The following is a 14,315-nucleotide window of genomic DNA, read 5'->3' as shown; positions in this document are numbered from 1 at the left end:
ACACGCACACACGCCTGCACCCACTCCCCGCAGAATCCATCGCTTCGCCCACACCCAAGAGTAACGCAATGCCTTTCTTCTAGAGCTGAAGAAAGGCAGCACATAAGGCCACCGCTTGTCACTTGGCTGAGGCATGGAAATACAAACAGGATGTCCACAAGACTAGAAGTCCGGAGTGCCCAAGGGGGTCCTGGCTTGGACTTCAGCACCTGTTTAAGCTAAAACTTGGGGAACATGATTAGAGAAGTCTCAACCACAGAAAAGAGGCACCAAACGATAACTATCACGAATACTTTGAGGAATGGATGAACTAAAAAGCCAGAAGCCAAGGCGCTGGCAGTGTGCTGAGGTGCTAATCCTGGAAGAGAGACCAGAACGGGGATGATGCCACCTGCTTGTGCCTAGCATCCTTCACTGAGCCCCTGGAGAGGTGAGGGAAAACGCAACAAGGGGAACAGCGCCAGAGCGCTTCTAAAGGGCAGCCTCCCTGGACACGGTGCCCAGGGCTTCCAGGGCTACCCCTGCTGCCACCGTGCTGCACTGAGATCAGAATGAAGAAAGCGGTTTGCACGAATCCAAGCCCCACACCACTGGGCTCCTGGACGGGGGCACGGGGGTGGCCAGGTGCTGATCTCTATGTTGTAAGGAGAAGCCTGCACCTTGGCTAAACTCACTCCAGAGTCACTTACTCTATCACCGGTGGGGACGAGTGACCCTTTCTTTTAATCGCTGAAAGGAGGCAAGTTTGGGTGTTAAAGACATTCATTACGTTTGAGTCTCAAGTAGGGGCACTGCAGGAATGCTTCCCCTTTGCTGTTCAAACTCATGCCACCAATAAACGTGGCCTGACAGAGGAGGCAGGAAGGAGAGGAAATTTCTGGGAATTCCACAAAGTCCCCTAAGCCCCACGAGCCCTCGGCTGGACGTTGAGAGAAGGGTCAGGGCCTGCCGGAGCTGGGTCCAGGGTCGGGGGATCGAGGCCGGGCGGGTCCCGCGCGTCCCCAACGCCGGACCCCACCGCGGCCAGGCGGCTCCCGCCCCCGGCTACTCACCCGCCTGCTGGGCGCCCTGGCGCCGCCGCCCGAGAGCAGGGTGACGGTGGACGTGGAGCGCAGCATCCCGCGTCGGCGGCCGGCGGCTGGCGGGCTGCGGCGCTGCTCCGGCGGAAAAAGCCCGCCGAGCCCGCCCTGAGCGCGGGCGGTGCGGCCCACTGCGGGGCCAGGCGGCGAGGAGGGCGCGGGGGGCGAGGCGCGGGACCTTAGCGGCTCGGGCAGCGGCGGGGCCGGCGGGGGGCGGGGCTGGTGGGGGCGGGGCCAGTGGGGCGGGGGCGGGGCCAGCGTGGCGGGGGCAGGGCCAGCGGGGGCGGGGCCAGCGGGGCGGGGTGGGTCTGTAGCCGCTCGGGCTGCGGCGGGGCCCGCGCGGGGGGCGGGGCTGGCGGGGCGGCGGGGGCGGGGCCGGCGCGGGGGGCGGGGCTGGCGGGGCTGGCCGGGGGCGGGGCCGGCGCGGAGGGGCGGGGCGGGGCTGGCCGGGGGCAGGGGCAGGGGCAGGGGCAGGGGCGGGGGCGGGCGCGGAGGGGAGGCGCCGCCGCGCGCCGGCCCGACCCGTCCGCCTGCATTTTCTCCCCCGGGCGCAGACCTGGAGGCGGCGGCCCGCCGTGTCCCCTTCCCGCGGCGCAGCGGCCGCCCGGGGTCCGTCCCGGGGCGGTTGGGAGCTCTGGACACCCCGGACCTCTCCTGCCTGCGGGGTCAAAGTCCACCTGCGCGTTCACCCTCACCTACCCCTCGGCCCACCACCAACCCGCCTGCCCCAGAAGGCTTCCCACCCCCCTCCCCGCATCACTGGAACGCTCACCCCTTGTCATCCATTCAGGATTTATTGAGTCCCTGCCATGTGTCCCTCCCAGCAGCCAACACAGTCTACTAGCGCTGTCTGTCCTCAGGAGGCTTGCAGTCTGGTCGGGATAGGTGGCAGGTGTCCGTGCTTCGGTGGAGGAGGAGGAGGTACCAACGGGAGCACACCTCAGGGCCCTAGGCGCTGGCCTGTGCCGGAAAAGGCCTCCGAGGGGAGGTGATGACTAAGCGAACACCTGAAGTACAAGCAGGAGGAAGCCAGGCATAGGGTGTTTATCACAACTGCTCGTATTTATTCAGCGATTACTGTGGGCCCACCTGGCCAGCACTTTGCATATATTACCTCATTTAATCCTCGCAACCACCCTTTGAGGCAGGCACTAGTAATATACCCATCTTGCAGACGAGGACACTGACTCACCAAGAGATGAGTAACACAGCAGAAGAAGCCCCACCAGCAGGCAGGGGCAAAGCTAGGCTGGATCCCTACAGTCTGACCCCAGGGCCTTGCTTCTCCTCTCTGCTGCACCCCTCCCCTAGAAGAGGGAGGGGCAAGGAAGTTACAGAGCAAAAGAACTGGCATTTGCAAAGATGGGCACAAGAGAAGGTACTATATTTTAGGTACTGAAAGTATCACAGTAGGAGGAGCACTGGGAGGAAGATTGGAAGAGAAGCAGCAGAAGGATGCTGAGCCAGATCATGAAGAACCTGGTGCACTTAGCTAAAGGGTTTGGCCTTTATCCTGCTGATAAAGTGTCCTTCAGCAGGGAAAGACAATCCCTCTCTACCTACTCTTCAAAGCCCAGGTCAAACACTGTCTCCCCATCAAGCTCTCCAGGATCCTCTTTCCCTGAACACTCACAGTCATGAACCTAGCAGCATTTTGGGGTCTTGCATTCTGTTAGAGTCATCTGTGTGCATGTGTGTGCCTGTGTGTGTCCCCTTCCCCAGTGGTGATCTTCTGGAGGGCAAGGGGCAGGTCTTGCCCCTCTCTGAATCCCCAGTGTGGCACCAACGTGAAAGATGCTCAAAAATTGTTGCTGGACAGAATTCCAAATGTTCCTATGAGACTCCATCATTCTGTGGATGAAGAAACTGAGGCAGAGTGCCTAAGTGTCCCAGAGTCACTGAGCCTATTGTCCTCACCACCACTGCCGTGCCTTGCATTCTAAGGATTCTGTGTACGTTTTCTCATCAGTTTCTCACCCTGACCCAAAAGATGAATGCTGTCATTGTCCTTATTTTGCAGGTGAGGCCCAGGGACATTAGGCTAATTGGTGAATAGACTGGAACTAGACCAAAGTGTTCTAACTTCAGATCTACTGCTTTTATACTACCCGCCCATCCACCTCCCCGAGGTCATTCGTGAAAGGTCTCTTTATATCCTACTTCCCTGCAGCCCACTCTTCTTCAGAGAGTTTTGTAAAACTAAAAGTTGGGTCTGCCTTTCAATAAATAGTGGTCAAAAAGTGGCTGTTGAAAGCCAACATAGGTTAAAAATATCTGCACGGTTATCTCAGTAAAAAGAAGCTAATGATTATTGTTGTTTTGTTATGTTGCCCTGCGGAGAAAGGAAATGGGGTGCCATTCAGACAGAGCCAAAATAGCCTGGCATCATCAATGTTTATTTATATTATGGCAACCACCCAAGTGACCACCCAAAATGGAGTCAGCACTTGAAAGGAAGTGTGGCCCATAGATTAATTTTCCCTCCATCTACCCAGGTCTTTTTTACATTGTTAATATAATATTTTCCACACTGTGTTATAGTTTATGGCAAAAGCAGCAGACTGCACACCAGCTTGTGAGCTCTTTGTTGGGTAACTGGATCATGTTTACATCTCTGCCTAGAACAGTAACTGGCAGGTTGCAAGTGCACACTAAATGTTGAATGGATGAAGAAATGATGTTTGAGAGCAATATTTCAACTCACTCAAGGTCAAGCAAAACAGAAACCAGGATCCTTGCCAACCTGGCTTCTAGGGTGGGCTGGGGTCTCTAAGCAGTTGGCCAGCTGAAACAGAGCCCCAGGATTATTCCATCTGGGAAAGTTCCACACACTGGCTGTCACTAAGGGCTGTGATTGGACAGATGCCACAGTCCCTCCCTACCAAGCCAACACATGTGGAACTACAAAAGAGGAGAATAGGGAGCCCCCAGAAAGTAGGAAAGAAAGAGGACAGAAAGTAGGAAGACATTTTGGGATGGGGAAACCAATGGAAAGTGGGTCTAAAATGAAAGGAACAAGTCAAAAACAAAATCATAGTCACGAGTTTCTATGAACAATTCTGAGACAGAAGATGGAAAGGAAAGACTGACTCCTTTCAAAAGGAGAATCAAAAGTGAATGCTTCTGCCCCAGTCAGATGCCCTCCACAGTCTATGGAATTAAAGGGTTGGGTTGAGCAGATGGCAGAGTGATAAGGATAGGGCTCTGGCGTGGAAAGTCACCCTGTTTCCTTTCAACATTGCTCCGGTCTACTCTGGGCCCACCATGATCTTTGGTGACCAAGTATTACTGCTGTTTGGGCTAAAGGGACAGGAACTATGACAGGGTGGCCTTAGTTGCCATCGTTCCCATCCACAGTGATAATCACACATTCCTAAGAGCTGTCCTGAATTTCTCCAGAGAAGCACAGGTCTATAGAAAATTCTAGATGTCTGTATAGACACTATTTACTTGAAATCGATCACTGAATTGAACCTCCTTCCTTCACCCTACTTCTAGAATTCTCTCATCTCTTCCCAGCCTCTGCTTTCAGAATTGTCCTTGTGGCTCTCTGCTGAACACCCCCCAAACTGTCTATTGGCATCTTTAGTTGAGGGGGCCCATTTCTCCAGCAAAGTCCTGAGCAACAGAGACTATTGTTATTTCTTGGCAGAACCAACGGGAAATTGAATCTCCGGACAGGGAACAGGGTAGGTGAGCCCAAGCAAAGCCAGGCTCCCTGCTACTTTGTGCCCTCCTCATTCTTATGTCTCTGAAGCATCGCTTTTCTTCCTCTGCCATTCAGCTGTCACAGTCCTGACATATTCTCCTGTTCTGAGTACTAAACAGAGACTAAACTTTCACAATAAAGGATGGACACATCTCCAACCCAAGGACAAGGGTATTGAATTATAGAGCCCCTTTGGATAAAGTAGAACAAGAAACACCCCATATTCATGGGGCATTGGAGAAGAGAGCAGGCCCTAGAGATAAGGGAAGCAGACTGAAAGGAACCCAACACCCTGGCCAAGTCACCCAGATACACAGCATTTATAAACCTGTCTAGACATGGGGCTGGAAGCTGCTGCGGGCCCACTCTGGGGAATACGAGCTCATTGCAAATAACCCTGCACTCACCAGTTAGCCCGTGAACAAATGAACCACTGGCAGAGTAATAAGCCAATTCATTGAACAGTTATGTAGCAAGTACCTACTGTGTGCCAGGCACTGGGACACAGAGATGAAGAAGACAGCTCCCATTTTCTAGGTGTTTACAATCAATTTGGGAAGAGATATAGGCACTGAGTAGAGTAAATTGATATCTACTGCGTCTACTGCACTCACGGCATTCAAAAGTTTTAAAACACATCACCTAGCCTCTCGGTGAGAAAGGCCCCATTCTGCCTCCTATTTTGCAGATGAGGAAATCACACCACAGGAAGATGATGTGACTTGTCCGTGGTACCAATGCTAGTAAGCGGTGTAGCTAAGTAAGCGTTGGCCCGGGCAACATGGCTCCAGAGTCCTCACCCATCTGCTGAAATGGTATTGATGTGAGACAAAGAGGCTTTATACTAGGGCCATTAGCAGCAGTGGAAAAAGGAAAGGAGCAGAGGAATTCAAACCACAGCAAATCAACATAACTTAGTGACCAAGCACAAGGTGGAGGATTTTGGTGAATTGTAGGTCACCTTAGTGAGTAGTCAACCAACACCTATAGATCCTGAGGGAAGGAGAATTAGTACAGGACAAGTGATTCCTTTCTCAGCCCTGGGGCTTTGCTGTGCATTAAACACAAAAGGGCAAATCTCAAAAAAGGTGCCCTTCTGACTTTTCCAAGTAGCTACATGGGCTTGTAGTAGGAAAGTTGCAGGTGCAAATGTGGAAATCTTATGTATTTATTTTTTCAGGAAGACATCCTGGTGACTGTCTTTTAAGAGGAAGTGGGCTCCACCCAATGTCAGAAAAAAAAAAAAAATCCACACAGAAGGGAAGGAGTAAGACCGATGAGAAATGTTAAAGGAATTAGGGGCCTCCCTGAGCAGAGCGATACAAGGAACATCCCTTTTTGTAACCCCGTGCTCCCTTTCATGAATAATTTAGATTTGCCCCAAAGCTTCTGAATTGGTCACTTCTCAGTAAATCCCATTTGGACTGATGAAAATATGAGCAATACCTGTATTTGAATCTGTGCCAAAAACAAAATAGTGAATTTATAATGGGAAGTGTTCTTTTGCTTTTTAAAAAATCAAAAAGCCTTGAGATGCTTCTGTGTATTCATGTAGAATATTGGATCCATCTATTTATGCTACAACTACCACCTTCTCCCAGAAGCAAACTCTGAGCCAATGATCCATATGATTACTGAGGAGGTGCTCTGAGGGGGAAACCAGGAAGGGATTGGAGACACTGGAAGAAGCAAGCGAGGGTGCCATTTTAGAGAAAGTTCCAGATCCAGCCTGATTCCATGGACAGCTCTAGAGTATAAACTGTACCTCAGAGTTAGTCGTGCTTTAAGACAAAATGGTGTTTGTACTCCCACACGAGCCACTCATTCCCTGGTATAGGGGTGGGGGGAGGGCAGGCATATAACTCTCAAGCACTGTGGTACTCTGTAGGGGCAAGAACCTCCATGTCCATAGGGAATCCTCTGAAGCTCACAGGTACAAACCATTAGCATCAAAACACATGTTAAACAGCTGGGAAACAGACACAGGGAGCTGGTAAAAGAGAGCCAAGGAGATTAGTTGGGCACCAACTGTCCACGACATCTATGTCTCATCATCTCTATAAAATCTGGATATACATACAGATATCAATGGGTATGGAATATGGTGCGGCTCAGAGTAAAGATCTCTGGTACGACAGTAACCACCAACCATCGTGTGGCCTGGAGAGTCTGGTAAAACAACAGTATGAATATAGACAGTCTGAAAGATCAGAGGTTGGAACACTCAATCTACTGAGGGAAGAGGCAGGATCCAAAAAACCAAGAGGCTGGAGAATCTGACAAGAGGGAACGTGATAGGAATACATCTATGGTCCTCACTGTGGGTCCAGAGTCAGCAATGGCACCGGTGGCAGATCCAAGAGACCCCGCTCAGCAGTGTCATGTACTGAAGATACCTGTGGGACTCAGTCTGGCCTAGGACTCCACAGAAGCCAGCCCTTCCATGGCCCAGAACATCTCATCTAACTTCACACTGTATTCAGAGGAAGGCAGGGTCTGGACCAGAGAGGCAAGTGGCCCTCTGTGTGGTGAGAGCCCCACCCCGCCTGGAGTGTGGCCTTTGATTCTGGGTGCCACGGTTTAAAGAACACAGACCACCCAGATGATTTCAGAAGAACGTGACACAGATGGTTTTTGACTTGGCATCAAATAATGGTGTAAAATAAAATGTTGGCTGAAGGTGTCATTTTGTCACATCTGCTGTAGGTGCTAGGAAAGTGCCTGAATTTGGACTGAGGCAGTTGTCGAAATTTGAAAGATTATTCCAGTTACCCAAGGGAAGTCTCTTTGGGAACTTCCCTCAAAAATTGTTGATTTTCTTCTGGTGGTTTTACCAGGTAGCCGTTGTGAGGCTTTGAAATGAGCAGGATCAACTCACGATTACTAGTCTGCCGCTTCATTGGTGGTTAATGTAGAGAACACAGGTTGAATTTAATACCATTAACACAGGTGACAAAACTGGGAGTGTTGTCTCTAGAGAAGGAAAGACTTGGAAACATGTTAGGTGCCTTCAGTCCTGTCCCTGTGACAGAGCAGTTAGACATGTTCTGTGTGACTCAAAGTGTAGAATGGGGCCCAGTAAGTAAAAGCTACAGGGAAATGGGGTTTAATGTAATCTAAGAGATACTCCAAGAGCCAGAGCTAGCTGAGGAGGGGGAAGAGAGGGAAGAATTTGGAGTAGGGGCAGTGACAAGCAGGGCCCATTCCCCCTACACGGGGCTGTGGCTCCATCAACCATCCCCAGGCCCACTGTGCACTGAAGCCATGTAGGGACTTTCTAATAATACCTTTCTGGGATGACAACCAGAAATGCATATTCTAATAAGTTTCCCAAACTTTTCCCAGCATTTGTACTAGGGCAGGGACTGGTACCACGGATGGATACATCTCATCAAGAATAACTAGGGGGAGGACAGCCTGGGTGGCTCAGGGGTTTAGCACAGCCTTCAGCCCAGGGTGTGGCCCTGGAGACCCGGGATCAAGTCCCATGTTGGGCTCCCTGCATGGAGCCTGCTTCTCCCTCTGCCTGTGTCTCTGCCTCTCTCTCGCTCTGTGTGTGTGTGTGTGTGTGTGTCTCGTGAATAAATAAATTAAAAATCTTTTAAAAAGAAGAATAATTAGAGGGAGCCCAGGTATCAGATGGGGAAGGAGGTACAGAGAAGATATATTTATTCCCATCAAATTCTAGACATCTGTGGCCCTGGGATTATGGGATTCTAGTCTGAGGAACACTATTTAATAGAGAATACAGGCTTTGGAACCAAACGAACCTGAGTTTACATTCAGGTTCTGCCGTGTATTAGCTGAGAGGTCCTGGGCAAGTCATTTCTACTTTCCAAATCTCAGTCTTGTCACCTGTGAAATGGGAGATCACCCTACCACCTCTCAGAGTCTTTGTGAGGCTTGAATGAGAGTACTCAACATAAATGAAGTGACAGTAGCAGGTGAGGCCCCTTCTAAAGAAAAGCATGAATTGCCTGGTCATTTTGGGGGTAATGGTACGTGTGAAAGAGAATAGAACATTCCTTAGATTTGGAACGAATTCCCCAAAGCAAACACTCTTAGATATGGAACAAATTCTTCAACAAATTGTTCCATACCAGTGCTGATGTAAGATTTTTAGGAAAGTGGGCAGCCCTGGTGGCTCAGGGGTTTAGTGCCACCTTCAGCCCAAGGCGTGATCCTGGAGACGTGGGATCGAGTCCCACGTCAGGCTCCCTGCATGGAGCCTGCTTCTCCCTCTGCCTGTGTCTCTGCCTCTTTCTCTCTCTCCTCTCTGTGTTGCTCATGAATAAATAAAATCTTAAAGCAAAAAAAAAAAAGATTTTTAGGAAAGAATAAATGCTGTTCTTTCCTATATTTGGTTTGCTCTACTAAGAAAGATTAATATAGAGAGCTTATCTGCTCTTAGCATTTACGAAAGAGGATCATCTAAGTTCAAAACCAAACAGCAGTCATTAGTTTTTAATTCTAAGAAGATCAACAATATTCATTATTTTTCTGCCTCTATATCTCTAATGGATTCATGCAAGCAAGGCTTCTACTATAGCTGCTGATGGAAGGATAGAGTTTACTATGAAATATAACATGAGGATATGAACAATTCTCTAAATTCAGTTTGCTCTGCCCCAAGTACCCATCTGGCCCCTCCTGCCTGCAAGGGTCTTTCTGTTATGCTCATAGTCACTTGAGGCAGGGCCTCCGTAGGTGGTTGTGAAGGTTGTTTGCGGCAGCAGAGCTTCAGGCTGGATGAGCTAAGGTACCTCTTGGTAAACTGTGCCCCCAGCATGAAGTTGTGTCCATTAGAGGATAGGATGCCATTTCTAATCCACACACAGCTGTATGGGCTAGTGTGGCCCTGCCTGGAATGGGAGACACAGGACCCAGCTATCTTCATGCTAGATCCCCACCCCACCAAAAAGCCATTCCTGCCATAGCCTTCTCCAGCTCAGCTGATGGACGCTCATTCTTTTGTAGCTCAGACCAAAATCCCTGGAGTCATCCTTGACTTCTCCCTTTAATCTCATACCTTACCTTTTATCTATCTAGCTGTACCTTCAAAACATGTCCAACATCTAAAGCCTTTTATACCACCATCATCTCTCCCATGGATCCTTGAAATATAGCCTCCTAGTTGGCCTTTCTGCTTCTGCCCCTGTCCCCCTATAGTCTCTTCACAACACAAAGGCTGCAGTGATCCGTGTAAAACCATACTCCTCTGGGCAGATCCTTGCAATGGCTTCACAGCTCCTCATACAAGAGCCCAAGTCTGGGGCATTTGGTTTGTGTCTGTCTCCCCTGAGACCCAAGGTCTAGGAGGGCATCGGTTTTAGTCTGCTTTGTTCATTCCTCTAACCTGGAGTCTGCAACAGTGCCTGGCACTAGGCAGGCATCCAGTAGAGCATGTTGGAATGAGTGAGTGGCCTTTCTGTGGCCCCAGAGCTACAGCATACTCAGTCCCTGAGAGGTCCCAGCATCTCTGGATGGGAGTGGTGTGGGTCTCCAGGGCTCACCGGATCTGGAGAAACATCTACTTCTTGTCCAGACCTCCCTCTGATATGACTGTGTCAGCCTCCTGCCCTGCAACATGTCAATTCAAGACCTCCCCTTCGGGAACTAAAGTCACCAGTATCTCAGTAAATCAGAGCTTTAATGAACAAAAGGCACACCGGATCTGAACCTACACAGAAATACCTGGAGCAAGGGAGCAGAAAGGCTGGGGAAAGACAGGGGACAAAGGAAAGAGATCGACAGCAGTAAAAACGAGGGACAAATTCATCACTCCTCAATGGTGCTGGGACACGTGTTAACACTTGATTGCTCTCATTCCTCCCCACGCCTCCATCACCCTCCTCGATTGTGACTGAGCCTTTGACATCAGAGATGACTCATTCATCAGCAGACATCTGTGTGGCCCAGACACAAACACAGCTGTCCATCCCAGGTGCCAGTCCTCCAAACTCTGCCTAACTATGGTGACAGGGCAGAGATGGAGGGAGGGCCTGGGAGGCCGCAGCTTCTGTTCCCAGACACATTGGCCCTCTCTGCCTCCACACACATGTCAGGGCAGCCTATGCCCCATCAGCTCCCTCTCAGCCAGGGTCACATCACCATGACCCTTCTTGAGAGCCACTCAGTTCCCCTTGAGCCTGTCAGAGCTAGGGGCAGAGACAGGGTGGGCAGGGTTACCTGAGTCCACGTGAGGTGGATAGGATAGCGTCGGGATGGGGTCTGCTCGCTCACCGGGGCAGCAAGGGAACTTCAAGTCTGCCCCAACTACAGAGGGCTGATGAGATTGAGTTTAGCTGAGAGGCAGGGGGCAACTTATAGTCACACCCCCAGACCAGGAGCAGGGAGTTGAAGGTTAAACAGCTGCATGTCCTTCAGGTAGGCTCAGCCAGAAACAAGAATCCTTAGAGAAGCCAGGGAGGCACCAGGGCAGCCATCAGGGAGCTGCAGGACTGCATGGAGCACGGCTCAGAATAGATGACCAACATGTCCTGGTTTGCCTGGGACATCCTCAGCTTTGGCACTGGAAGTCCCTTGTCCCAGGAAACCCCATCAGTCCCAAGACCAGAAGCAGAGAGCAAGGCCCCAAGATCAAGGCCAGACCCTGGTGTGTAGAGGGGACACCGGGAAGACAGGGGACAGTGATTCTAAAAGAGTGACCAAGACAGAAAACCCATTCGTAAGAACCAGGACAGATGAGAGAAATTTGCCTCAGAAAGGTGAGGTTAAGGCACTTCAAGAAGGTTTAAAAAAAAAAAAAAGAAGCACATTTTAAAATATTTAAAAAGGGGGGCAGCCTGGGTGGCTCAGCGGTTTAGTGCTGCCTTTAGCCCAGGGCATGATCCTGGAGACCCTGGATCTAGTCCCACGTCGGGCTCCCTGCGTGGAGCCTGCTTCTCCCTCTGCCTGTGTCTCTACCTCTCTCTGTGTGTCTCTCTCTCTGTGTGTCTCTCATGAATAAATAAATAAAATATTTAAAAAATATATTTAAAAAGGGGACACTTGGGTGGCTCAGTCGGTTAAAGATCTGACTTCAGCTCAGGTCATGATCTCAGGGTCCTCGGGCTCCCCGCTCAGTGGGGAGCCTGCTTCTCCCTCTGCCTCTGCTGCTCCCCCTGCTTGTGTTCTCTGCTCTGTCAAATAAATAAATAAAATATTTTAAAAACCTATTTTAAAAAACATTTCTATAGCCAAAAAATTAGAAAAATCTAAGTGAAACAAAAGTAGGCAGATTTTTAAAAAAGATTTTATTTATTTATTCATGAGAATACACAGAGAGGAGAGAGAGACAGAGACAGAGACACAGGCAGAAGGAGAAGTAGGCTCCATGCAAGGAGCCCGACATGGGACTCGATCCCGGGTCTCTAGGATCACACCCTGGGCTGAGGGTGGTGCTAAACCGCTGAGCCATCCGGGCCGCCCAAGGCAGATTTAAAATACGACTTATTGCCTTAAAGTAGATGGAACATCTTCCAAAGATACAGAACTATGCAGTGTTTCTCCAATGTAGCCAACTACAAGACCCTCCCCATCCATGGAAAAGCGAATGCATTGAGCTCATAGGCAGCTAGCAAAACAAATAGCTGGGGGACTGTCCTAAGGTAGCTTTCCGGAAATATGCCTAATCTGGGAAGAGAAGGTCACACAGAATCTGGTTATGTGGGCTAATTTTTGCCAAGCTCAGAGAGGCACATCAAAAGACCAACCCCAGTTCTAGACAGGACACCCCAAATTGAGCACTGCTGTTTCCCACACTGTTGGGTCTGGAGCCATCCATTAATCAGAAGCTAGCGTGTTGTGGCTGCATATAGTTATTCGTCATAACTCGTGCTCCAGCTGAAGGTCAGCTTCCTGATAACCCTCTCCCCAGGGAAGAGAAGGGTCCAACCAACCTGAGGGGTGTGGTGAAGAGGAGCCACTAACCTCACAGCCAGAGCTGGCACTAAACACTTCAGTCTTCTCACCTGTGAACCTTCTACCACCTCTTAGAGTCTTTGTGAGGCTCAAATGAGAGTATAGAATACAAAGTGGCCATAGCACGTGAGGTCCCTTCTAAAGAAAAGCACGTAGGTAGACGTCCCCCCAGTTATGGTTTCTATGGCTTCCATATGTGTCTTGACCATGACTGGAAGACAAACAGCTGGATTTGATCTGATAGGGAGGGTTCTGGAAGAACTGAGTGCCTGGCACCGGCAAATCAGGCTCACTTTGTGGACAGCTGCTGGGGGCCTTGCGGGAAGCCCGGTGACAGTCTTCTTTAAGGACATTTCACACTCCTTCGGACAAGTCACTGTCACAGGACAAAGACGAGTACCAAGGGCTTACGCCCAGGTTCTTCTTGGGTAGGAAGCACAGGCTTACCAGAGGAGCCGTGGAAAGACGAATGAACTGGCTTCCTGTGGTGGCTCCGACACTATCCGTGTTGACCTAAGTCACGCTTCCTCTGGGGCTCCACACCTCCTCGTGCTACCGGAGGGCCTTTGGACGGGATGTGCTCGCGGGCGGTGTGTAGCTTTGACATTCCCAAAGCCTTGATCAACAGAGCGGTTCCCAGACATTTCCCCGTTGTTATTTGCTCAGGTTATAAACGGCCACTTTCTCTAAGCCACAGGCAGTTTACCCTGATAATAGGTCAGGCCTCTGCGGCCCTGGGCAGCGTGGCAGGCGAGCTTCTGGAGAAAACCAGACACACGTCCTTCGCTGGATGTTCAGTGCAAGTGGCAGGAGGAGGCCCCCGCGTGTCCTACACGCCCCCCACCTCCCATCCTCCAGCCAGCCCCGGACTACCTCGACTTTCTGGAACACGTTCTCTACCTTTACGCCTCCACGTGTCTTGGGCTCGCTGGGTCACACACTCTGAGGGAGGCACGTGTGCAGGACGGTGTGAGGGGTGCCCTGAGGAGATACAGGAGTGGGGGAGGCAGTGGGGGGGGGGTGGCCCCGGGGGGTGCAGTCACACCAGAGCCTTTGGCTGATCCCATGGGCTGCTCTGGAGCTGGATGGCAAGGAGGCTGGGCCTTTGTACCCACCTATTGGTCAGTCCCCTAGGGAGGAAGAGTCAAGAGTCATTCCAGTGAGCTGTGGACACCAGGGAGGACCCTGCAAGGGAAGGAGGGAAGCAGAGGGGAAGAGCCGGGGACCAAGAGGCTGTCCGAGAGCCGTGTCCTGCTTCAGATGTCCTCAGCGTCTTCGCCCTTCATCAGGACGTTGTTTCCACAAAGATCTCTGAAAACACTCTCTCCACAGTGTTTATTATCTCCCCCAAACAACATGCTCAACGAATAAGAAGACAGACATATCATAAATGCCAGGCGTTTCCTCCCGCCCCAGTTTAGATTTGAGGACAATGCATTTATGACGGTTGCATCACACGGGCCACCACATATACCTCTGGCAAGAGGAAATGGCCTGATTGGAGGGGGCTGGGGGGGCTGGCTCGCCTGCATCCTGTCTCCCACGGGGCCAGGTCCCGCCGGAGAGTCCCCTGGAAGCCCACTTCCGTCCTCTCCATCCCCTCT

The 14,315-nt window shown here is 50.9% G+C and overlaps 1 protein-coding gene across 3 annotated transcripts in view; it reads right to left on the bottom strand.

Moving 5' to 3' along the window:
* Positions 1–1,224, bottom strand: part of LOC102155709 (myocardial zonula adherens protein) — an 88,651-nt gene extending 87,427 nt beyond the window's left edge. For all 3 annotated transcript variants that reach the window (XR_005381702.1, XM_038580533.1, XM_038580534.1), the window contains exon 1: positions 1,053–1,224. Coding sequence is in view for 2 of the 3 variants with exons in the window: in XM_038580533.1 (XP_038436461.1) it covers positions 1,053–1,118 (66 nt within the window). In the remaining variant the exon portion in view is untranslated. The remainder of the gene's footprint in view (positions 1–1,052) is intronic.
* Positions 1,225–14,315: the final 13,091 nt, after the last annotated feature.

The sequence above is a fragment of the Canis lupus genome, chromosome 30 (assembly GCF_011100685.1).
Source record: "Canis lupus familiaris isolate Mischka breed German Shepherd chromosome 30, alternate assembly UU_Cfam_GSD_1.0, whole genome shotgun sequence".
Classification (NCBI taxonomy): Eukaryota; Metazoa; Chordata; class Mammalia; order Carnivora; family Canidae; genus Canis; species Canis lupus.
Note: the sequence above shows the minus strand (reverse complement) of the source record. Positions and strands in the feature narration are given on the sequence as shown.